This window comes from Urocitellus parryii, chromosome 13, assembly GCF_045843805.1.
Source record: "Urocitellus parryii isolate mUroPar1 chromosome 13, mUroPar1.hap1, whole genome shotgun sequence".
Classification (NCBI taxonomy): Eukaryota; Metazoa; Chordata; class Mammalia; order Rodentia; family Sciuridae; genus Urocitellus; species Urocitellus parryii.
In genome coordinates this window covers 26,146,907-26,170,600 of record NC_135543.1, presented here as the reverse complement: position 1 = coordinate 26,170,600, position 23,694 = coordinate 26,146,907, and the positions used below count along the sequence as shown (strand labels likewise).

Below are 23,694 nucleotides of genomic sequence, written 5' to 3'. Positions count from 1 at the left end.
TGGGATACCAAAGAGGGGAAGAAGCAGGAGGGATGAATCATGTCTATTTCACCAATTTTTCTTGTTGATCATATGAATATAGTTTTGTGAATTTCAGGAATTGTACCTGTAGGGTTGGGGAGAAAATTCTAGCTTCTGTGTAACTATTTAACTTGTTAGGGATGAATAAGACTCATCTAGATCCACAGATACATGATGATAAAATATTTTGTAATACAGTCTAATAAAAATGTTTAGTAATACCAACTCATATTTTCCAGGTGCCAATTATCTCAAAAGACATGAGACCTTTCTTCCATCCATACCACCTGCTTATTTGCTAAAGAAATCAAATATAAAAAAGACATTAAGTTTATATAACTAGCCTTGAAAAGGGAAAATAAAATAAATACTTTGTTTCCTTTTCTAATGCCAATTTTGCTATATTCACTACCACCCTGAAATCAATTTTTTTTAGTCTCATATATGGCAATTTAAAAAATATGAAAATAATGCTCTATGTAAAATCAGTAAGGTCTAAAATTTTTATATCTCTCTGCTTATATTCAAATTATTCCTTTGGATGAAGAAAACAATAGGTATATTCACAGCAAGTAATTATACCACTTATTATCTAGAAATAAAAAACTGACGATAGTAGATCCATTTTTTTTACTGTCTATGAGGGATTTATTACCAATTGATTAAGAAAATTATCTTCTCCATAGTGAATTTAGGTGCATACAAGACTGACTGACAAAACTAACATAAGTTCCTATTTAAGGGGCACCTTGTATAGAGGTTTTCAGAACTGAGAGCTGTCATTAAGGGACTGAGTCAGAAAAAAAGGGGGGGCTGTTTTGAGAGTTACAAGCAGGATCTTGTAACGTCATCTTATGTACAGTGCCCCCAGAATTCAGGAAAACATGATGAAATCCAAGACTGCTTTAAGAATGATTCTAAGGAATCTCCATGAACACAGGCACAACAGATGCAGAAAGGAAACATTAAAACATATTTCTTAATTGTGACGGAGACTAGATACCTAGTTCTGAAACAAGATGCACAGATACCCACACCTAATTGGTACAAGGGTAACAGATCAGCTCAAAAATGTCAAGCAACCCAAATTATAATAATCATGCTGGTAGTACCACTAAGGATCAGCACATGTCTTTATCCAGGTGATTAAAAATATCTTGAAAATATTGAGCAGAAATTAGTTTCCCTATTGTACTCATGAAAATGAGGAAGCTTGGCAGAACCCTTTGAGAACACTAATGAATAATACCAGATGTGTCTGTGCAGGGACAAAGGGCAAAGACTTCAGAAAACAAACAAAAATCCCAAACAAAGCTTCTACATTTATCAGACATCCTTCTGTTTTTTTTTTTTTTCTTCTCCTATATAAATAGATTACTTTGAAGAATGATTAGGATAGAGTAACACACTTTATTTGAAAATAATGTTTCTTTTCATTATCCTTCAAGTGAATGCAATTGGTTAATTGTGTGTATACTAAGCTCTATTGACTGTGGAGGGCCTGGCTCAGGTGTGGGTCAGGAAAGGAGGGGTGGGCAGGAGAGAGTGGCCCCTCCCTGTGCTCTCACGCAGCGCAGCACCAGGTATGGAAGTTTGTTGGGTGGAAGGAAACATCAGACACCTCTAGTTGGCCCACAGAGACAATTTACGCATCTGTCTATTAACACATGGTAGGTAGTTACATTTAGAGGAAGCACACCGACACATCTGTTTGCCCTGTTTCCTAAGTAAATCTCTTGGTAATTAGCATATAAACCAGCTGAGAGGTAAGTGGACCCAAGGACTCCCTGGAAAATAACAGGAACAGTTTCATACATATTGTGGGGTTTGAAATCAAATCCATCAAATTGCATCTATTTTTAAGTAGAAATTCATCTTACAATTTGTAACTGTTGCACCATTTCCTCACGGTAAGCTAGTTCCCTCTTCATCTGATCCTGAAAATTATCTGTTAAGAGAGAGAAATAGAGAAGAAAATTAGTTGAAGTGCAAAATCTACTTTTAGTGTACAGTTGGCCCTCCATGTCAGAGGGTCCTGCATTCATGATTCAAGCAACCTAAGATCAAAAATATGCAGTTTTAAAAAGTGCATCTGTATTGAACATGTATGTACAGGTTTTCCCCTTATCACTATTCCCTAAACAATTTGGTCTAACAATGATTTACATAGCATGCACATTGTATTAGGTATTATAAATAATATAGAGATTATATTATATATAGAGATTATTTAAAGTATATAGGAGAACGTGCAGAGGTTATATGCACACACTCTGCCATTTTAGGTAAGAGATTTGAGCATCCATGGATCTTCCCCTGCAAGATCCAATCCCCAGTGGATGTTGAGGGACCACTAAAATATTGCTGATAGTTCCATAGAGAGTCCCTGCTCTGTAGCCACCCCCACCCTTTTAAGTAAACATCATGGCTGTTTAAAGACATGTTTTCAGCACCCTGTGATTGAATTTGAATCAGACAGTAAACTCTGAGAGAGTAAGGCCTATTCTTATATTTCACAGCATCTCAGCCCCCATCAAGTCCCTTACACAGAAGAATTATAAAGAAAGATCCACTGCATTCATGTTCTCTGATCTTCGCACACTTGTACAAGTACAGCACTGAGCTTGCACTATCTCCACAAGTTCATTGTCAGTGAGGGGATTGACCAACGTGCAGATGAAGCTCTGGGCCACTAGAACACAAGCCTTGGAACACGCCTGCTGGCTTCCCTACAGCTCACCTCACTTGTATTCTGGCCTGACTCTCCCAATCCCAATCCAATCTGCCAATCCTTCTTACCCCATATTAACCCTGGTATGTCCCCCTTTGGCCTGATGCCATTAAATAAACTGCCTCAATCCAAGAAACCAGGGAGGGGGGACTTTAAGAGATACTATAATACAAAAAAACATTTTATAATTCTGGGTATTCATCATTTTTTTAAAACAAAAAAAAATTAAGTTATCAATGGATCTTTATTTTTATTTATTTATATGTGGTGCTAAGAATCAAACCCAGTGCTTCACACATGCCAGGCAAGTGCTCTACCACTGTGCTATAAACCCAGCCCACATGTTTATCATTTTTATTTCATTTAAGAAGTGACTTTGAAATGCATAGCACAGCACTGCACCTTCTCCATGTGATCTTTTTTAAAAGCATAGACTTGGCCAGCTTTGGCTCTTTGTGCTTTAAAGGAGAAATTAACATGATTGTGTGATTAAGTATTATATGTAATTTTTTTGCATTTATGGTTGATAGAGCAGCTGCTTGGAGAAACCAGAAACTCCCTTCTCGGCTTTTCCTCTCCTCTCCCTTCCACCTCTGCAGCCACCTGATGTGTGGATCCCCTGTGTCCTCCCTCCTTCCTCCACTCTTTGTCCCTGTGTCCTCCCAAGCACAAGCAACACTCAAAGGCAACACCCTGCACCTACCTCTTCCCTGAATAATTTCCCAACTGACTTCAGGCCTCCAGTCCCTCTCTCTCCAAATCCCTTTCATTCTCCCGCTTTAAAATCTCTGATGGCCATCATTTTCAAGATAATAAATAAATCTTTAGCACTCACAAGACTCTGGATACTTAAGAGATTAAAACTTTGTTGCTTTTATTTATGTATTTATTTTACTTTTATCTTCTATACTATTTGATTTCTTTTCCCAACCCCAAGCATGTATTTTAATTTTTTTTTCAAAGCCTTAATCTCTCTTCTGAATTTGCTGGGAAAGGCACTGCAGAGAGAGAAGCATCTGGTGCAGAGGGAGGGTAGGGGCTCTCATTCCCTTGGGGACGGAAGAAGGAAGCAGAGGTGGAGAGTGGTGTGCAAGGAGAGGGTGACTGGGAGTGGTCAGTTCGCAGCAGCTGAGGGCTCAGAGGAAACACCCTGCACCTATCGCCCATCAAACCACCCTCCAGTCCTCAAACATGCACCCAACTTCTGGTCTCTGTGCCTTTGCTCCTGCCATGTTTTGCCTTCACGGAAAATACCAGCCTTTTCTTTAAAGTCCAGTTCCAACATCACCTCCCCAAGAAAGTTCTCTCATTTTCCTGCCCCTTCTGCCAGAATCAGACACCTTTCTTTGGTACTTCTCCAGCACCCAATCAGCACCTCTGTAAATATGTCCGTAATACACACTATTAGTTGTTACACATTTGTCTTCCAACTGAACAATGAATTCTTGAAGGGCAGGGAGAGAAGTTGCAGACACTTTTTAAATTTCCCCAGCACTTCTGTGCTTCTGCTGGGCACACAGCAGGGGTGAGTTAATGAATCCAGCAAGGTACTCTCCACCTGCAGGGGGGATTCTGCCATCCCTGGGAACTGCCCCACTTTGCAGCCTCAGACCTTTATCTGAAGAAGCAAGAGTGTGCAGTGCTGTGCTCTTGAGGCCCTTTATGCTCTAGTGTTATAAGGTTGGATGAGGAGGTGAACGGATGTGGCACTCCCCCACCTCCGTCTTTCCTATGCTGGGAAAGGAGGAAGGGGATATTCTGATTCACACTGATAACAATTAGGGGTGAGGTGCTGTCTGAGGAGCTGGCACCCACCTTGCCACACTAGGGTGCTCTGGGGTGGGTCAAAGCCCACAGGCTGGGACAGGGCAACAGGGGAGTCAGTCCTCTACAAATTGCCCTGGTTCCAACACATTGGTCCCACGGCCTGGCCTAAATGTCTCCAGGAAGCCAGAGTTTGCAGACACAGACAGCCCAGAAGAAAAGCAGACCTCCCTCCAGAAGACAGCTTTCCTCCAAGCCTCAGGAGGCTCCCCTGTCTCTCTAGGGATCCAAGGTGCCTCTGATCAACGTGGTAAACTGAGATAGACTAGGAATGAGGGGCAATCGGAAGCTGACCTGGCTGGAACATTCCTTGGGATTCCAGAAGATTTGATAGTCAGGGGGTGGAAACAGCCCAGAGTAATTAAAAGTGAAATGATGAAAACTATTCTTCATTCCAGCTCATTGTTCTATTACAGTACATAATACAATCCCTTACAATGAAGAGAAAAATGAAGACATTAAATTATTTTTTAAAAAATGAACAATGAATATCTTTGTGAGGATTGCAGTGGGGGAAAGGCATTAAAGACAAAAAAATCAAAGAGGAAAAAAGATGGATTGGTTTGATTAGACAGTACTTGAAAACTTTGACATGAAAATAAATTACAAATTTAACTTCTCAAACACAAAAACACCATTGTACCATCTAAAGATGTTGATATAAAGCAGAGAATATTTGTGTCATGTCAAAAATTTAATATTTTAGTATGTAAGGGATTCCTACAAATCAATAAGAAAATGGACACATCAAAAAAATAGAGGGAGAGAATATAAAATGGAACTTATAAAACATAAGATGAATGATGAACAGATGAAAAGTCTTCAATATGTTAGCAGCAAAAGAAATAAAATGACACGAGGCACCATTTTCCAGTTAAGGTAGTGAAGACTAAAAGAAAAGATGTTACGTGTGGTCCCAGGGATGGCACCATGAACTGGCACACCCTTTGGGGGAAGAAACCTGAAATTAGAGCTTTCAACGGTTCATACTCTTTAATAACAATTCTTTTAGGAGTTTATCCCAAGGAAATAATAATGGACATGTGCAAAGATTTTAGTTACAATGTCTCTCATCTGAAGCTTGGACAAACCATATTGTCTAACACAAGAGGGCTTCATAGGGACATTCTCGCTAACTCAGTGGAGAGCACTTGCCTAGCGTGTGAGAGGTCCTGGGTTTGATTCCCAGCACAATAAACAGAGAGAGAGAGAGAGAGAGAGAGAGAGAGAGAGAGAGAAAGAGAGAGAAGGAGAAGACATTTATAGAATGATGTGTAATAATAAAAAGAGAATTTTTTTCTCCTTTAGCAAAACACAAAAACACACACACACAGTGGCACAGACTCTGTGTGTGTGTGTGTGTGTTTCTGGGGACAGAGCCCAGGGCATTATGCATGCTAGATAAGTGGTCTACCACTGAGCTACTTCCCCAGCCTCAAGAAACACATTTTAAGTAAAAAAAGAAGAGATGACTTAGATACAGGTGCAGGCCTATAATCCCAGCAATTCAGGAGGCTGAGACAGGAGGATAAAATTTGAGGCCACCTAAGTCAGGCCCCTGTCTTAAAATAAAAACTAAAAAGGGCTGGGGATGTGGCTCAGTGGCAGATCATCCCTGGGTTCAGTCCCCAGTATCAAAAAGAAGGAGGAGAAAAAGAAAAAAGAAGGAAGGGAAAAAAGGAGGATAAAAAATTGTATAAAATCTCACTGTTAAAAAAAAAAGAATCTAATATGTATTAAAAAGACAGATTTACTAAAGGAGATTGAAATTCCAAAATGTTAATAGCATTTGCAAGATTATAGGTGAGGTTTTTGTTTTCTTCCCTTTGTATTTCTGTTTATTTAAAATTTTCTAAGACAAACATAATTTTTGAGATACAAAGACTGTCATTTGACAAGGAAACAAAAATATTAAAAGCTTCGCTATATGCTAAAACTTGATGGAAATATAATTGGAAATGAAATGATTAAGCTTATTTCTCTAATGAGAATCCCTTAAAACTCAACAATTTTTGGAAAGTGATGATAAAAAAGGAGGTAGCAGAGAGAAACGCCACAGTGCAGTGGCACAGGCTGCGCACTGCAACCAGGAAAGCTTGAAAGCCAAAACTCTCCAAGAAGCAAGAGAAGTATCCAGTCTGCACTCTTGGGCTGTAGGTAAGAAGAAAGCCTGTGTGGCACATCCAGTGACCCAGGACACCCTACTCAGGGCGCACCAGGCTGTGAAGTTCTTTTTCCATACACCATCTTCATTTTGCCATACTGTTTCCAAGCAACTACAGGGATGTTTGGTCTGTACGGTGTTTTGGACACCTCCCCCCACCTCCAGAGGGTGCTACAAGAAGACAGAGGAAGGAGGAGGGACACCACTGAACATAAGTGAACCTTCAGTATGGGTCACAGTGGGAATACGCAGACAACCAGATGCAGGTAGCTGAGATGTCGTTTATTTTTAATAGAATGGAATCAGCTTTCTGGGAGAGCAATGCTTTATGAGAATCTGAAATTATGACATTTTAGATGGAATCTACTCGGGTTTTTCCTGAAGCCCCCATTCCCTGGAGTCACCGACTGGCCTTTCCCCCCAGTTCTCTCAGGGGCTGCAAGTTGGTCCCCAAGCCTGCAGAACCCAGGACTCCACTCTGAGCCCTGGTGGCTCCTGGATTCCACGATCCTCACTGATCCTCTTTCAGTGTCAATTTTAGTCTCTTTGAATCTGACATCAATACCTTTATCCACTATTTATGGACCCCCACCTACGCCAGCGCTGGAGGCACCCAGTGGTGGTCCACTCCTGGACCTCTTCACCCCCCAGTAGGGTGAGGAGAGGAACAGGGGCCAGGCGGAACCAGGAGTGAGGCCAGGAGAACTCATCTCAGAACAGGGTGCCCACTACGGGTGGGGGAAGGCCTCCTGGAGCTGGGTCCTGGATGAGGAGGGCCTGACTAAGGGGGCCATTCCCAGCCCGAGAACCACCATGTGCAGAGGTGGACAGCGAGGGGTGGGGACGGTCTGCTGCTCACTGGAGCTTGGAGGGGGAGAATCCAAAGAAGGCTGAGAGGCAGGTGGGCCATGGAGGAGGGTTTTGAGAGTCGATGAGGAGTTAATGTGGACACAACGTGACAAGAAGTGAGAACCATGATGGTTTCCTGAGTGGAAAACATGGTGCTAAGGTAGAGTATGAGGAAGACCGGAATAACCACAGCCGGGGTGGAGAAGGGAGGCGAGGACACCGGCACCCTTCTACCACCACCAGACAGGGCCGCCGGGTTTGGGGCCAGGCTCTGAGGTCACACGGTGGCTAGTGGGAAGAAAGCAAAATGAATTTAAAAACGACAGCCAAAGGATGAATGCTGCACTGAAGTAAGGCATCGCTGGAGGAGAAGAGAGGGAGAGGAGACAGATGGCTGACGGAGAAGAAGATGTGGTGGTCAAAATGACTTTTTGACTTAATAACTGCAAAAATGATCAGACCAGTCATCAGTGGGGCCTTTGAAATGGTGGCATCTGGGGTCACCTTTAATCATTTACTGCAGTCCAGTCCAACATGGTGGTCATTGCAGATCATGTTTGATCAGCCATGCCATTGTCATCTCAAAGTGACCTTGATAATTCTAGAGTCCATGTCTCCCATCTTGTTAGGATGGTCTCCTGATCTCCTCTCATGCCCCACTCAGTTTCTCAATTCTATTTAACTGTCCTGTATCAAAATAAGCTTTATTGCCTGTCCCACCCTCTGTAAATACAGACCAAGAAATCTCTAGGTGCTCTCTCTTCTGATATTAGCCGTTTTATGGTACAGGAACATAAGCAAAAAACTTTAAAACACGTTCAGTAGTAACGACTTGCATTTCTTGGTAATTACTCTGCACCCAGCTCCATGGGAAACGCTTCATTCATTAATCCCCTCAGCAAGCCCTGGAGGTAGGTATAGCTTTGCTTTGCTTTTGGGGAAGAGCTAAGGGAACTGGTCTCAGGTCACTAGCCATCGGTGGGGGAGGCTGGAACCCTCCCTAGGAACCCCCTGCCTGGCCGGATCTTCTACTCGGTTCTTCCACCAGAGTCAGGCACCGCTGCTCCTGGAAGCCTCTAGTTCAACAATAGAGCTCTGCTTGTTCCTACTCATCCTCCCAACCTCTGCTCCCCAACCAAGGATGGAGACTGGTTCTTTCTCATCCTTCTTCCTTTTTCTTTATCTCTTCTTTTTTCGCCTTTCTCCTTCCATCACCTCCTTCACTTCCTACTCTTCTCCTTCTCCTCCGCCCTCTAATCTTTAAGGCTTTCCTAGAGCTCAGTGCTGATGCCCTCTCTTCCTCCTCCTGCCACATAATCACCGCCGTCATTGCATTTGATGTCGACGGAGCACTCATCTTGTGCTAGCAGTATGTTCAGTACTTCACATCCATGGTCTCACTTAGTCCTCTCATCCTCTGAGACAGGAATGATCTGCCTCATTTTACAGTTTCCACGGTTGGGCAACTAGCAGGGAACATGGACCCAGGTCAGGTAAAATTTTGAGCCTGGATTCCTGTTGTCACAGGCTCTACAGCTCTAGCCTGGGTTCCCAGAGCTCTAAATTACCTGGGTTTTTAACCATAACTGTGAATGTCTGTCCACCTCCTAGGAAGAAGGTTTCCAAAACTCTTATGAAGCTTCCTCTAGGCTTTCTTCCAATGCAGCTTTACAAAGTCCACAGTTTCCATCTGACAGAATTTAAATCCATCCACTAGCCTCACAGCCCCTCACATTCAGTTAACAGGCACATAATTCGCATTTGCTATTTCCATCCGTGTGAAATTGACTGCCTCTTTGTGGTGTGTGGAAACCACACATTACTCAAACTTGGGCACACACATGCCACTTCCTTGGTCAGTCAAGTATGGTACAGATTAAAAAAAAAGTGGAAAATTTTGTTGTTGTTATTCAATCAAAGTGTTTTATACATGTGGCAATCACAGAGGATTTATTTAAATTCAGATCAAAATAATGAATGATAGATTTGAATTGAAACTGTCCAATCATAGCAATATTTTTTTAACAGAAATGTATTATGCACAGTGTGCAATAGAGCAGTTACTAAGGAAAATGTATAAATTATTGTAAATTAGTCAATTCCTTAAATGACTGTTAATTAGTTCTTTTTTTATTAATAGGATAAATTATGGCTACACTGGCTTCATGGGGGAGCTAAAAGGGCACGTTAGGGATTCAATGGGACTTGGACCCACTCCACTGATCTAAAGCAGGGCTTTGCAAACTCTACAATTAGATAAATACCAACCACAGGGAAATAAATCATTTGCCGTCTGCTTCTTGCTGCAAAGAACTGTAAGATACAATATTTCTTAAGATATAGCTTTAGGGGGCTGGGGTAGAGTGCTCATCTAGCATGCATGAAGCACTGGGTTCAATCCTTAGGACCACATAAAAATAAAATAAAGATATAGCTTTAGAAGGTAGAGAATTCCGAATCCTGTCCAAGCACCTGTTTTTTTTTTTTAAGGCTTCAAAGATATTTTTAATATTTTTCTTTTCTTGAAGCTACAAATGTCATGATGTTCCTAAATATACTACCCAAAGTTATTGGCTGTTCTCCTGCCTTCGATTTTATTCTGAGGCTCAGAGGAATTCTCTGGATTTAAAACACTGAAGTCCTGGAGCCCCAAACCTGTCTTGGAGTTCCAAAGAGATCATAAACTTGGCAGACCCTCCTGCTCCTGTGGTCAGAGCTCTCCTCCAACACTCAGCTACCTTCTCGTCTTGAGTTCCCACTGAGTATTATTGAAACTCAGTTTGACAGGTTGCCAGAACCTGGTGCTATTCACAAATGCTCCTGGCGTCCACTTTCATTTGTGTTGACTATGGCACCTGGGAAGCTTTGGTGAGCACAGACCTTCAAGTTCACATGATCAAAATGGTCACAGTTACTACAAAATCTTACAGATGCTGGATGCTGGTCTGTGGCTCTGGCACAGAACTATCAACTCGAATTTTGTGATGCCCAGATTAACAGCGGGGGTCCTGTTGGTATTCTAAAGAAGTGTCTCAGAAAAAGTTAATTTTAAATTTATATAATTTTTAAAAAAGTGTACATATTGTTTGCTTTCCCACTTTCTCGGAAGAGGTGAATCTGACTAAATGAAACTCCAGAAATCTTGAAAAACACTACTTGGATGCATTTGTCCCATGTGACCCAGCTCAGGACAGGTGAATTTTAGAACTTTGGATACCTTCTATAAAATATTTCCAAAATTCCAAGACTCTAGGAACAGAATGATAGTTTTTAGGCTACAATGTCTCCTGCCCCACATTTGGAATGGAGTTTTAACATTCATTGCTAATTGAGAATGCAAAACGTCTAAAGTTATATCCATTTTCATCTAGTTATATCAGTTTTAATTACAGTAGTCCCCTCTTAATTCAGATACCCAAGGTCAACCATTGTCCAAAAGTATTAAATGAAAAATTACAGAAATAAGCAATTCATAAATTTTAAATAACTTTCACTATACTATATGGTTGTTATTTTTCTATTTTATTATTGTTGTTGTTAATCTCTTTGTAAATTACACTTTATCATAGGTATATATGTTTAGGAAGAATCAGTATATGTAGGTCCCAAAGGCAGTTTCATGCATTTAATGGGACTCTTCAAATGTATCCCCAAAGATAAGGAGGTACTACTGTAACAAAAGATTCATGTGCATTAAATTGTTAAAGTTTAAATTTTCATATTTATATATATTGCAAGCACCAGGTATTCATCCAGAGATATTTAAGAATAAGAGTTCTTTTGCTTTTCCTATCTTAGATAATAATAAATACTTGTAATTATTTTGTTTAAAAACATACAATCTGAATATATGAATATATTTACATTTTAATTACATGTCTATATACGTATTTTTAAATAGACACTATACATACACACACATACACATATCAACACATAAATACCAAAAAGTTTTTGTAAGGAATCTTATCTGTGAGCCAATTGAAAGCATAAATAAAAGACTATAATTTATGAATATTTAGACCATGGAAAGCCTGTCTGGGATTGAATTTAATCCCTTAATACTTAAAATCACATTCTTAAGGCTAATAATAGAAATGTCAGCAAATATCACAAATTCAATGAAATAAAAGTGATTTCTTACTGAATACTGGGAAAGATGTATTTCCTTTTAACACTTGGAATTCTTGTTCCAGTCGTCTCCGTAAATCTATTTGTTCAAATAAAACCTTCTGAAGTTCTTCTAATAGGGAAAAAAAGAAGAGTCATTTTACTAATCTTTATAAATAACTCTCTAGAGAACTGTTATATATGGCAATTTATTATTATAAGACAAAATATTTTACCAGCTTAAAAAGTGTTGCATAGACATAGGATAGATTTTGTGCAGAAATCCATGAATATAAATCAATGTAATATATTATTTTAAAGTATTGTATTACAGTGTCATGTATTGATTGATATGTATGCATTAATCTCAATTATATCCACCCAATGGTCCATATATTATTCATATGTTGCTTGTCAAGCTTAAAATATGGTGTAGAACAAAAATATCCTCTTATTATCTCCATAGTCTTTTAAAGCTAAGAGAAGTTCTACAGGATGAAAACTTTTCTTTACCTTTCCCCATATTTTCTACATCCTTTTTGAGTGAATGAGGTGAACTGGTTTCTTGTGTATGTTCACCTTTTAAAAAAGGAGAAAAATATTATTAGTTTTGTGTAGGCTATTTTCTGAAAGTCTTTCTTTGCATTTCCTTTGAATATCTACAAAAGAGTTTATTTAATAATAACCTGAAATTAGAACTGCTCAGACCCAAGTGTGGTTTTCATTTGCTCAGGTACGATTCTCCTGAACCGTGGAGGGAGCTACAGAAAAGGAGGGCGGAACTGCCTGGCCTGTGCTCAGCAGCTCTGGTGAAAGCAGAATCCTGAACTCCACCCTTCTCCAGGTTCCCCACGACTTCCATCCTTTACAACACAAGTCATTGCTGGAAAGGGCAAAAGAGCAGGCTGGGCAAGTTCAGATTTCTGGCAGAAATTTCTGATCAGAGCTGCTCTCCTCCCTGAAGTGAAGAGTGAAGTAGCCTGATTTCAACTAGGAGGCCCTCAGGACCACAGAGGGAAAAGCCTCCTAGACTTCTCAGGTCCCTAAAACGTGGGGCAGTGAAAAAGAAGTGGGGGAAAGCCTTGAGTTGTTCGTTCAGCATGGATAACCCTGAAGGGGTTTCTTGGCAATGGATGGCTTATTAAAAAAAAATCAACTTAAAACAGAGATATGAAATTAGCTATCTGCTAGTTTTTAAATATTTACTTGCTTGCGGATAGTCTTTTAGCTACTCATTTTGGACCAATAAAAATTATACTGTGGGACCTTGGGGTGTAACTCCATGGTAGAGTACATGCCTAGCATGCCCAAGGCCCTGGGTTCAATCCCCAGCACCAAACAAACAAACAAACAACAAACCCCATCTATGTTGTGGGTAAATGTTAGATTGTTATTCTTACTTATTTTTCTTGTGCTGGGTAGAGTAATAGAAAGCTAAACAATCTTTTAAAAGTCCTATCTACAGTAAATTGAGTCTACATAATCCAGAAAATCTGAATAAACCAAAGAAATTCAATCATTCAACTAAGCAGATAATTGTATCTTCAAACTTCAAACTGATTTCTGCAATATCCAAGTAATGTAATTAAGCTTTCTACCCTTGTCTAGAGAGGTATGGTAGAACAGATAAAGGCACTCTGACACTGGGTATGATGGCCCATGGCTGTAATCCCAGTGGCTCAGAAGGCCAAGGCAGGAGGATTGCAAAATCAAGGTCACTCTCTGGGGAGCTTAGTGAAACCCTGCCTCAAAATAAAAAATAAAAAGGATTGGGATGTAGCTCAATGGTAGAGCACCCCTGGGTTCAATCCCTGGTATGAGGAGGAGTGCCCTGAAAAGGTTTTATGGATTCCCTTCCTCAGCACGAGGCTAGATCCCTCCTCTGTGTCCTGAGAGCATCTTGCACAGGTTGTGGTCCTATTCTTCTTCCTCTCCTACTAGGCCATGTGCCACTTGGAGGAAGGGGCTCTGTCTTTTCTGCATGGCTGGTACTTAACATAGTCCTGAAGACACAATAACCCTTCAATAAAGTATCTTCAGTTGTCATTGAAAAGAATCCAGGAGGTCATAAATTCTAAATTATGGCATAAGCAAGAATTCATTGTATCAATTCTCTCCTATTTATCATTTCCCTCAGCAAGAAACAAAATGATGGCACACACCTATAATCCCAGCAGCTCGGGAGACTGAGACAGGAGGATTGTGAGTTCAAGCCTCAGCAATGGTGAGGCATTAGCAACTCAGTGAGACCCTGTGTCTAAATAAAATACAAAATAGGGCTGGGGATATGGCTCAGTGGTTGAGTGCTCCTGAGTTCAATCCCCTGTATCCCGCTCCCGGAAAAAAAGAAACAAACTGTAATGGCCCCAGGCACTTGTAGGAATACTAGAAAATTTCATTGCCAAGGTAACTTTTTCTATGAAAAAAGAAACAGAATTTCTCCCCAAAGCAGCAACTTATACTTGGGTATCATGGACTAACAGGAAAATCTTCAACATGATACTATAAATGGCATTTCTCCATTCCACTTGGTAATTTTCAGGAGTGTGTACATGCTAAGCATGCTCGTGTGTTTGCAAATATCTGTGCCTGTGTGTATGTGAGTATTTCCGAACACATGCATGGTTAGGGATGGAGCTTAATAATATCCTTGGCATTCTTAAGTTCTTTAATGGCAGGCATTTTCTCTACTAGCTAGTCCCTTCCACACAACCTCATTCCCACTCATCATGGATGTGACCTCTATAGGCCTAGGTGCTAATGTTTACTCTTAACCTTGAAATCTTGGTTTTCTTCACATAATGAGAAAGCAACAAGGAAATACCTGTGAAATAGTTTAAATATAGACCTCGATATAATTCCTAATAATACTATTATCTAAAAGAAGAACAATATGAAGGTTGAGACAAATCACTTATATGTAAAGGAAGGATAATGGTATTTTGAAATGAAAATGAATATAGATTATATGCAGTGTTGCCTGTTTAGTCTCAATCAGCCAGGTGAGCATGTAGAAGTCTCATACTCCTATACAATATTAAATCTGAATGAGAGAAGAACCAGGCCACACATATCTTTGCACTTATCTATAGGATACAATGAGGCTATATCATTCTACAACTTCCTTGATCACTCAAAACATGATGTAGATGAGATCATTTGTTCCTGAAAAGGCAATTCTAGAAGTCATGTTCTCATCACATGAGGGATGGGATTTTTTTGACTCCTTAGTATATTTTGTGGACTGTTTGTTTTATATTACACTTCATTTTGATAATTCAGTTTAAAAATTAAAATATGATTTGCAAAAATGCCTGTCTTTTCCACTTCACAATTAGTCAAGTTTTACATGGGTATGAAACCACTAAACAGATAGCTAATAAATGGAAACATGAACCACAGGAAAATCTGCTGGTGACATTAATAACAAGCTTTGCTTTTCATCAGCTTAGAGGAGGTTTTGTTGATATCAGTGTCTATTTCAGATATTTTACTGAAAGTTTTTGAGCTGAGAAGATTTAAATGTTTCCCTTACAAAGCATTTTTTAAATAGTTAGATGGTAGGTAAACAAGGAGCACAGAAGCCGCTTCGACTGCCTTGTGTGCATCTTTTACTGGACGGTTGCCTTTTGTATATTACTAATCCGTGAAAACCAGATTGTTAATGGTGGTTAAAAATGACCTCTGGGAGCCTGGATGTTTGTTCACTATTACTGCTAATGTTTACCATCTGGTTAAAAAAAAAAAAAAAAGGCAGTCTAATACTAGATTAAATAAATGTGATTTAATTGACAGTGAGCTTCCACTTTTTATAAATATTCCATCAGGTTAGATGCATTTTACTTGTACAAAATTAATGAATGGGTTGGAAATATCCCAACATTAAAATGCTGGCTTCCCTCTCCCTCATAGTCTCCCTTTAAAAAAAAAAATTGCAGTGTAGGGAAACATAGCAGTCTTGGTATATAGAGCTAAAAGAGAGGATGTTACACACAGAAGGAATTTGGTTTCAAACATGTCTTAAGTCAGACCACACAAAACAGTCGAGTGGCTTGAAGTTGGAACATAATGAATACTCAGGGCATAAAATGCACCCTAGGAGCCAGGCACTGTGGTGCACCCCTGTACCTCCACCTACTCTAGAGGCAGAGGCAGGAGGATCAAAAGTTCAAGAACAGTGTGGGGAACTAGACCTCGTCTCAAAATTCAAAACAATTTTTTTTTTTTAATGTTCAGGAATAGCACATCCCATGGACAGATGTGACTAAAACTTGCTTTTTTGGGGATCTGATCGCAATAGCCCCCACCAGGGTACCTTCACAGGTCCAGCTTACGGTGCTCGGCATGGTTTCCATGCAGCCCCAGCAGGCAGAGGCAGCATCATGTACGTTAGAGAAACTTTACTGCTGCCATTGCAATGGAAGCAGGGGACCTGGGGCTATAAGGTTCCTGCTTTCCTGTTCCTCTCCTGGGTCCTCCAGAACCAGGTGGTCCCGGGTTCTAAGTGAATGCTCCACACTACCCTTAGTTCAGCCCTCATTCAGCCATTGGAAGTGGAAATACAAGAGACATGGATGTGAGAATCCATTCATGCCATGCTGCAGCAGACATGAGCAATAAATAGCAAACGAGGAAGGAACTGGAACCTACAAAGAAAAATCAGTCAATAAATTCATTATCATTACCTTTCAAGGCACAAGAGCAACTAACTGCTTTCTCTCATATATCATGCCACACCTCTGCTCAAGAACCTGCAATGACTCCCAGTGGTCTATATCAAAGAATCCACTCTAACTTTTTCCTTGAAGCCTCCATGTTCTCCCATAGCTTTGCCCCACCTGCTAAATGGAGGTGTCCACTGCCAACACAAAACCTTTATTGAAGTCAAGTCTACATTTCCCACTTCCACTGGATGGTTCCGTCTTACATTGTTTCTCTTACTTAAGGTACCTTTCCCTCTCCTCCCTGTCCATCTAAAATCAGAATGCCATCCAAGTCCCTGTCAGTCATAGACTCAATGTTTGAATCTGTCCAATAATCTCATACGTTGAGATCCTCATCAATGCCATAGTTCAGCCTTTGGGAGGTGATTGGGAGGTTTTGAGACTAGAACCCTTAGGAGTGGTTTTAGTGTCCTTATAAAGGAGGACTCAGAGAGCTCCCTCCCCACTTTTTTGCCACATGAGAACACAGCAAGAAAATAGCTATCATCAAACACTGAATCTGCTGGTACCTTGACCCTGAACTTCTCAGACTTCAGAACTATGAGAAATAAACATTGCTTAAAACACCCAAATCTATGGTGTTTTTGTTGTAACAGCCTGGCTTCAATGACACTTCTATAAGCCTTTCTCAACTTCCGCAAATGCCACTGACCTCCTTCCTATGTTGTAGTTCAAAATGCTTATCATCTTTCCTCTGCCCCTTTATATCCAATATTCTAGTATTTCTCCTCTGTTAGTCTGGTCTTCTCCACTAGAAATATGTTTTCTGAGATGCTGCCCTACAGGTAGCCCTATCATTCCTACCCTAGGGAAGGATACAAATGTATTCCACTAATACTTGGACTTAACTCATTCTGATTTATGAAAGAAATACCAACTAGCATTATTATAAATCCTCATGTGTCACAAAGGGTTCTAAAACTTGAACGAAGTCCTACAAATGAAGAAGCACATTTTTTGTTAAGAGTCTGTAAACAAGTCAAGATGGCGCCTGGCATTTTGCCAGGGGGAGTGGTTTGTGAAGTAACGCCAGCGAGCCATTAAGTGTGGAGATTCCTTATTGGTTGACTGCTGTATCTAGTTTATGTTAATTAAGATAAGCTGTGTGGAATGTATAAATACCCCTCCTGTCCTACAATAAACGGCTCCCACTCCTGCTGTATCAATGTACACAAGTTCCTCGTCACCCCCTGGTTATTTTGCTGCAGCCGGACTGCGGCACATTTTGATTCATTTATACATTCTAATGAAGTTAGGCTAACTCTATATTTTCAGATTACTGGGAAAGTTGGTGATATTCCAGTAGGAATTAGTTTTGTTCCATTTGATCTTTAGAAAACCAAACCATAGCACTGAATTACAACCAAAACATGGGAAAATATCAATGAACTATGGAAACATTGGCTTGACTGAAAGGATGGTTCTTCATCTAAACGTTAGAGTACATGTGTATCTCATGTGAAGACAAAACACACAAGTAAGTAAAAATAGCTTACATTTTTAGAACTCATTTAGTTATTTACTTTGATTTTATTTTTTGTGATACTGGAGATTGAACTCAGGGCTTCATGCATGCTACGCAAGGGCTCTACCACTGAGCTACAACCCCTGTCCAAACTCATTTAATTACCACCAAATGAGTATGTTCTGTTTGTGGTCATGAGGAGAAGTTGATTAAATAGTACCACTCAAGCCAATCTTTAAATTCAATAAATAAGATTGTTTAAATACTGTAACCTGTTAAGGTCTGTAAATAAGTCAAAAATAACACCTGGTATTTTGCCAGAGAAATGTTAGAGTTCGTAAACAAGTCTGGATGGTGCCTGGCAAAATGTCAGAGGGAGTGGTTTGAGAAGTAACAAAAGTGAGCCATTAAGTGTGGAGATTCCTTATTGGTTGATTGATGTATCTAGTTTATGCTAATTAAGATAAGCTGTGCAAAATGTATAAATAGCTCTGTTGCCCTACAATAAATGGCTCCCATTCCTGCTGTATCAACGTGCACAAGTTATTCGTCACCCCCCGGCTATTCTGCTGCAGCCGGACTGCGGCAGTAACCTGTATATACATGGGGTATACTATATGCATGGGAACAATATGAAATACCACGCATTCGGGTAAAGAGTAAGGAATGTGGCCTTCACCCATCCCTTCTACATAAATGCAATCTCTCTTGCTCCTCCTTTCATCCTCCACTTGGTTTCCTGTTCCTTGTCTTGGCTATCTCCTTTATAAATTCTCCCTTGAGCCTTCAACTGGTACTCAGAGATACTGCCAGCTGCCAGCAAGTTGTTTGTCACTGAAAGGGCCTCTGTGTCCCCCTAGTACTGCTGTTGACAATACTGATGAAAAATATTTGGAAAAAATATTTCCTTTTATAGAAAGAAAGCATGTCATATAATTGCCCACTCAAGGTAACTTTACTGGAGGAAATTATTTTAGTCTGGAGCTTTGTCCACACATGAGATACACATGTACTCCAACGTTTAGATGAAGAACCATCCTTTCAGTCAAGCAGCCAATGTTTCCATAGTTCATGGGCTTGTGTGCTACCACCTGTGTTCTGGTGCAGGGGAGCAGATACATCCTGCACTGAAAGCTGCAAATGGTCTCTGCATGCTGTTCCTATGCCCTCTAAGGTTCTGCCTTCTTGCTTCCCAGAAACCTCAGCACAGGGCCTGACCTCTGTTGAACAGCCTCCATTCGTGCACATTTAATTCCCAAATAAACACTGACTTTTAATAATTGATCTTAGTTTTATAATCTGGATTTAATTGATGCTTTCTGTAATTTTTATTTTTTCTTTCTCTTACAATCTATTTTAGAGGTATAAACAGGATGAGGTCAAAATTAATCTACAGTTGGTATAACTAGTGGGTTTAAGAATAACCCAAATTTAGTACAATATATGATTCAGAGAGTCTTTATTTTTTATTTTTATTTTTTTAACTATAAATAATTGTCTTTTTCTTTTTCTTTTTGCTTAGGTTCAGAGAATTTTTAAAATATGCTTTTCATCAAGACATTAAAAAATCAATCATATAGAAGGCAAGGTTAAATAATTTTCTCCTCTATCAATGGGACATAGACTTCTGCTAATTTCTTGGTGCTAAATTTCTGCATTAAACTACTTCCCCTGTGATGTTTGGCACTTTAGTGAGGTCACAGAGCAGAAGATAAAAAGAAAATCAATATCACTGGAGAGGGTATTCTATAGAATGAACTAAATATTAACTCCATTAGTCGGGGTTGGGGAAAAGCAAGTGCAAGATTAAGTAATGCTGGTTGGATTACAATTAAACCCAAGAGTAATGAAAACTTTATAACTTATGATCAAAACTTATTGTGAGTTGTATAAATATTGCTTCTTGAATTAGTACATTAAACATCTTTGATCAGTGAATCTTGAGTCCATGCAAGATTTTTCTTGAGTTTTAGAATTGGTGTTGTGAGTTAATGCTATTTAATATTTTTTTCTAGAAAGTTTTTTTATTGTCCTTCTCTATCTCCTTGAGTTTTATATACATTTAAAAAAATCATTAGTAAGAAAATATTTTTGTCAATAAAAAGAAACTGATATGTGAAACATATGGATTATTTAATTTTTGAGTGTATATATTGAAAGACCTCAAAATACATTAGAAAAAAGTAAAAGTTTGTACTAAATTCGAGGTTAGAGGTTTCATCAAAATTTACAGGCAGATAAATTGAGACACAAACTTACTTGAATTTACCTAATAAGTAAGAGAATTACAACCTAGATCTACTATTCTGTGCTTTTAAGAATTTCTCTTCTTCCTTTGCATTTTTTTTAAATCATAAGCCCGTTCTAAAATAGAATGGAATAATAAATCAGAGTGCCTCATCCGCTATATATTCATGAGAAGTGTAACTGCTTCTTACTATTCTCAGAAATCCATCCACAGCATATTAAGTACACTAGAGAATCATGCCAGTGGAAATCAAATTGATTTTAAAACTTCTATACATATAACAAGATGCAGCCACGCTCAGGGTCCGATGGTGCTGGCATTTCTACAATGAAAGGGATTGGAAAGTGGGGATGACTCCACTTCCCTGATTGCCTTGACCTGCAATAGCTTTGAGCTGTCTTACCAGCTTACCCTAGTGCATTCAATTTCAAATCACTTAACTTCACTGAAGTTATTCAAAACGAATATGCAAAACCCTAACTCTGGGATTGCAAGCGAAATTCTGTCATTTATATTTTTGAGTAGGTAATATTTTGACCAAACTACGATCTCCTCAATCTACTGGGTTTGGTTTTAAGCGTGGTCCACTTTTAAAGGGATCTGTAGATAAAAGGTCTACTGGCTTTTTGGGAAATTTGGGCTAATTAAGAACTTCAATGTTTGGCCCTTCTAATTATACAGAAGTACAAACATAGATTCTGTGTAAGGTTAATAGCCATTAACAAAGAGGTTTTAAAAAATCATTTAAAAATATAATCTCTTCAAAAAATTGCTGCAAAGTAACTTACCAATGAGGCTGAAAGGATGAAGAAAGGCTAAACTGAATTAAATGTTGAACCAAAAAAATCTACTGGAACTAAGTATTTGCATTAGGGGTCAGTTAATGCAAGTAACTATGACTTGAAGATATTTCTATGTCCTTAGTTGTTTAGGAAAAAGTCATTGGAATTTCATTTTTTATGACTACCACGGGAGAGAAAAAATTCATATAAAAATTAAAAATGCATTCTGACTTATCAGGCAGTTGGAAGAGAGAGTTCACTCTTCAATGTTATAGGTGCATATGCAAAGAAATTAAATATTGTTATTTTCAATACTAATGACTGGATTAGACATTGATGAAAGCAACACAGTGTTACTAATATAAACTTGGCTGGATGCAATTTTGTGTAGATCCTTATCATAGTATTTCTACTGCAGCATAGCTAGTCTGTTTCATCCTCTTGATTGGCAGCAACTCAAGGTCAGAGTGGTGTTGATTTCTACTTGAATCTCTAGGGCCTAGCAAAGTATGCATTCGAATCTAATTGCGGAGTCAGTGAGTAAATAAGTAAACACTATCCTGTATGTGTAGATGTTAACCTTTGTCGCATGGGAGAAATATTTCCACTAAGCAGCAGTGAGCACCGGATAAGGCATTTGGTTACTCTTGCTCCAAGGCTGCTTATCATAAATGCTCATAATCTCTTGGATTCATCTGAATTTTTGACACTTTGCCAAATAAATGGATTCTTGGAATCTGACCACGAGTAAATATATTAATATCAAAACAGGCCAATTGGATGCCTACTCTGAGATTTTCTCAAATGTGTATTTCAATACAAGCAAATTTCTCCTACAAGCAAGGACAGTTAAAGAAACTTCAAATTAAGTCCCATGACAACTCAAACCCTTAAACACTTTTAGGGGTTTAAAACTTCACATACAGGGCCTGTGCAGTGGCGCACAACTGTAGTCCAAGCCACTCCGGAGACTGAGGAGGGCAAATGGCTTAAGCCCAGGAATTCAAGACCAGCCTAGGCAACATAGGGAGATTCTGTCTTAAAAGAAATAAACAAAACAAATAACATTAAAAAAAAGAATCTCAACATTCCCAGCCAAAGAGCCAAAAGGATGAATTCCTTGGAGTCAAAATTCCAATATAAATTTAACAAAATATATTCTTCACCTGAAAGTTGCTTATTTCAGTAATGTTTTCATCCCTTCCACGTCCTGTCTCCCATTCAATACAAGATAATAATATTGTATAACCTACTACCTACATACTTTCCTGAATAATGTGAGAATGAAATTGTGATATGGAAAATCAATGTGGAACAAGTTTCTCTGGGAATCTGTGTCAAATTAATTATTGTGAGAAAGGGACTAGCAATATATCACCGGTATGAGTGGGTGTTATTACCAACGTAACTATTGACTGCACTGCCCCGAGCTCCAGGCACTGTGGAATTTTTATGTGAACACGGATCCTGACTACACTTTTACTTACTTCCTTTTGGCATTCATAGTTCCGTTGGAATATCCAACAACAGTGAATCCTGTGGTTTCTATCCCTCTGGCTATCGTTCTTGGGGTTCTGATGGTGTCTCAGGTTTATATTGGCCTTAATGAGGTGTGGGGAAAATAAAGCTCTTGCAAGGCCAGGACTTGTTTCCAAATTCCATCCAAATCATAGGAAGGTGGAAGAGAGAATCCAGTTTTTAACAAATCGCAGAAACTATTAATACGCACAAAATGAAAAAATGGAAACTCCGTGAAGGAATCAGTTTGTTCTAATAGTTTATATTTCTAATAGGTCCATTGTTGAAATGCTAACTTAAAACTTTCATAAAAATTTCATAAAAATTATGAATACAAGTTGTTAAATGCAGTGTAAGAAATTAGAGTTTTTAAATAGAAATGCTTTCAGGTTGTGGGATCTGGGTTCTCTCATTTAATCTGGAAACTATTTTAAATATTAAGTTATCCTTTAGTTTTGTACAAGTCATTGTTACCTCTGGAAAAGCACACTTTATGTTTTTATAGCATAATTATGATTTTTTTATTTCCTTCAAAGTTTGTACCAAAATAGAGTAAAAATTTAGCAGAATGAGACTTAATGATGATTGATGTTTACTAGCTAAATGAAGTATAATGTCTGGTGTGAATCATTCTCTAAATGTTTTATTTTACTTTAAATACATGCATATTATAATTTGAACTTAAATATCCTTAATAGCCAGCTCCAAGATAAAAACTCCAAATTTAGGCAGTTAAAAACAAAACTTAAATTAATACATATAAATTACAATGAGCTAATTTTTAAAAAAGCAACACTAAATAAAAACTAAACAAAATTAATTAAGATTAGTTCATATCCTGGTCCAACGTATGGTTTACATTATTTAAAAACAATAAAGCCACTGCTACATGTGAGTTTTCTTATTGGACTTGGACTTCATGGGGCCTGCTTACAAAATGTGCCATGTATAAAGTAAGACAAAACCAAATAAAAACCCCTTCAAATTAAGTTGTTGGCAGTGCCACTAGGACATAACCCTGCTTTTACTGTCTCTTTCTGAGCTTTGTCTATTATGGCAGAGAGAAATAGGAATTCTCTAAAGTACTCCTCTGTAGTACAACACAGAACTAGCAAAGGTTTCTAGTCCACTTCAGTTGTTGAAATAGCCGGGGTTAATTTGCATTCACCAGAGTACATATAGACTCCCCATCTGTGGTCTCCAGGCATGGGAGAAATTGGGCTACTTTTAAATCTATTTTTAGCTATACAGAGCTGCT

The 23,694-nt window shown here is 38.9% G+C and overlaps 1 protein-coding gene across 1 annotated transcript in view; it reads right to left on the bottom strand.

Annotated features, from left to right (window-relative positions):
• Skor2 (SKI family transcriptional corepressor 2) overlaps nt 1–23,694 on the bottom strand; it is a 34,660-nt gene that overhangs the window by 5,067 nt on the left and 5,899 nt on the right. The window contains exons 4-6 of the mRNA XM_026381302.2: nt 12,213–12,278; nt 11,734–11,832; nt 1,902–1,969 (exon numbers count right to left, since the gene is read on the bottom strand). Coding sequence (XP_026237087.2) covers nt 1,902–1,969; nt 11,734–11,832; nt 12,213–12,278 — 233 coding nt within the window. The remainder of the gene's footprint in view (nt 1–1,901; nt 1,970–11,733; nt 11,833–12,212; nt 12,279–23,694) is intronic.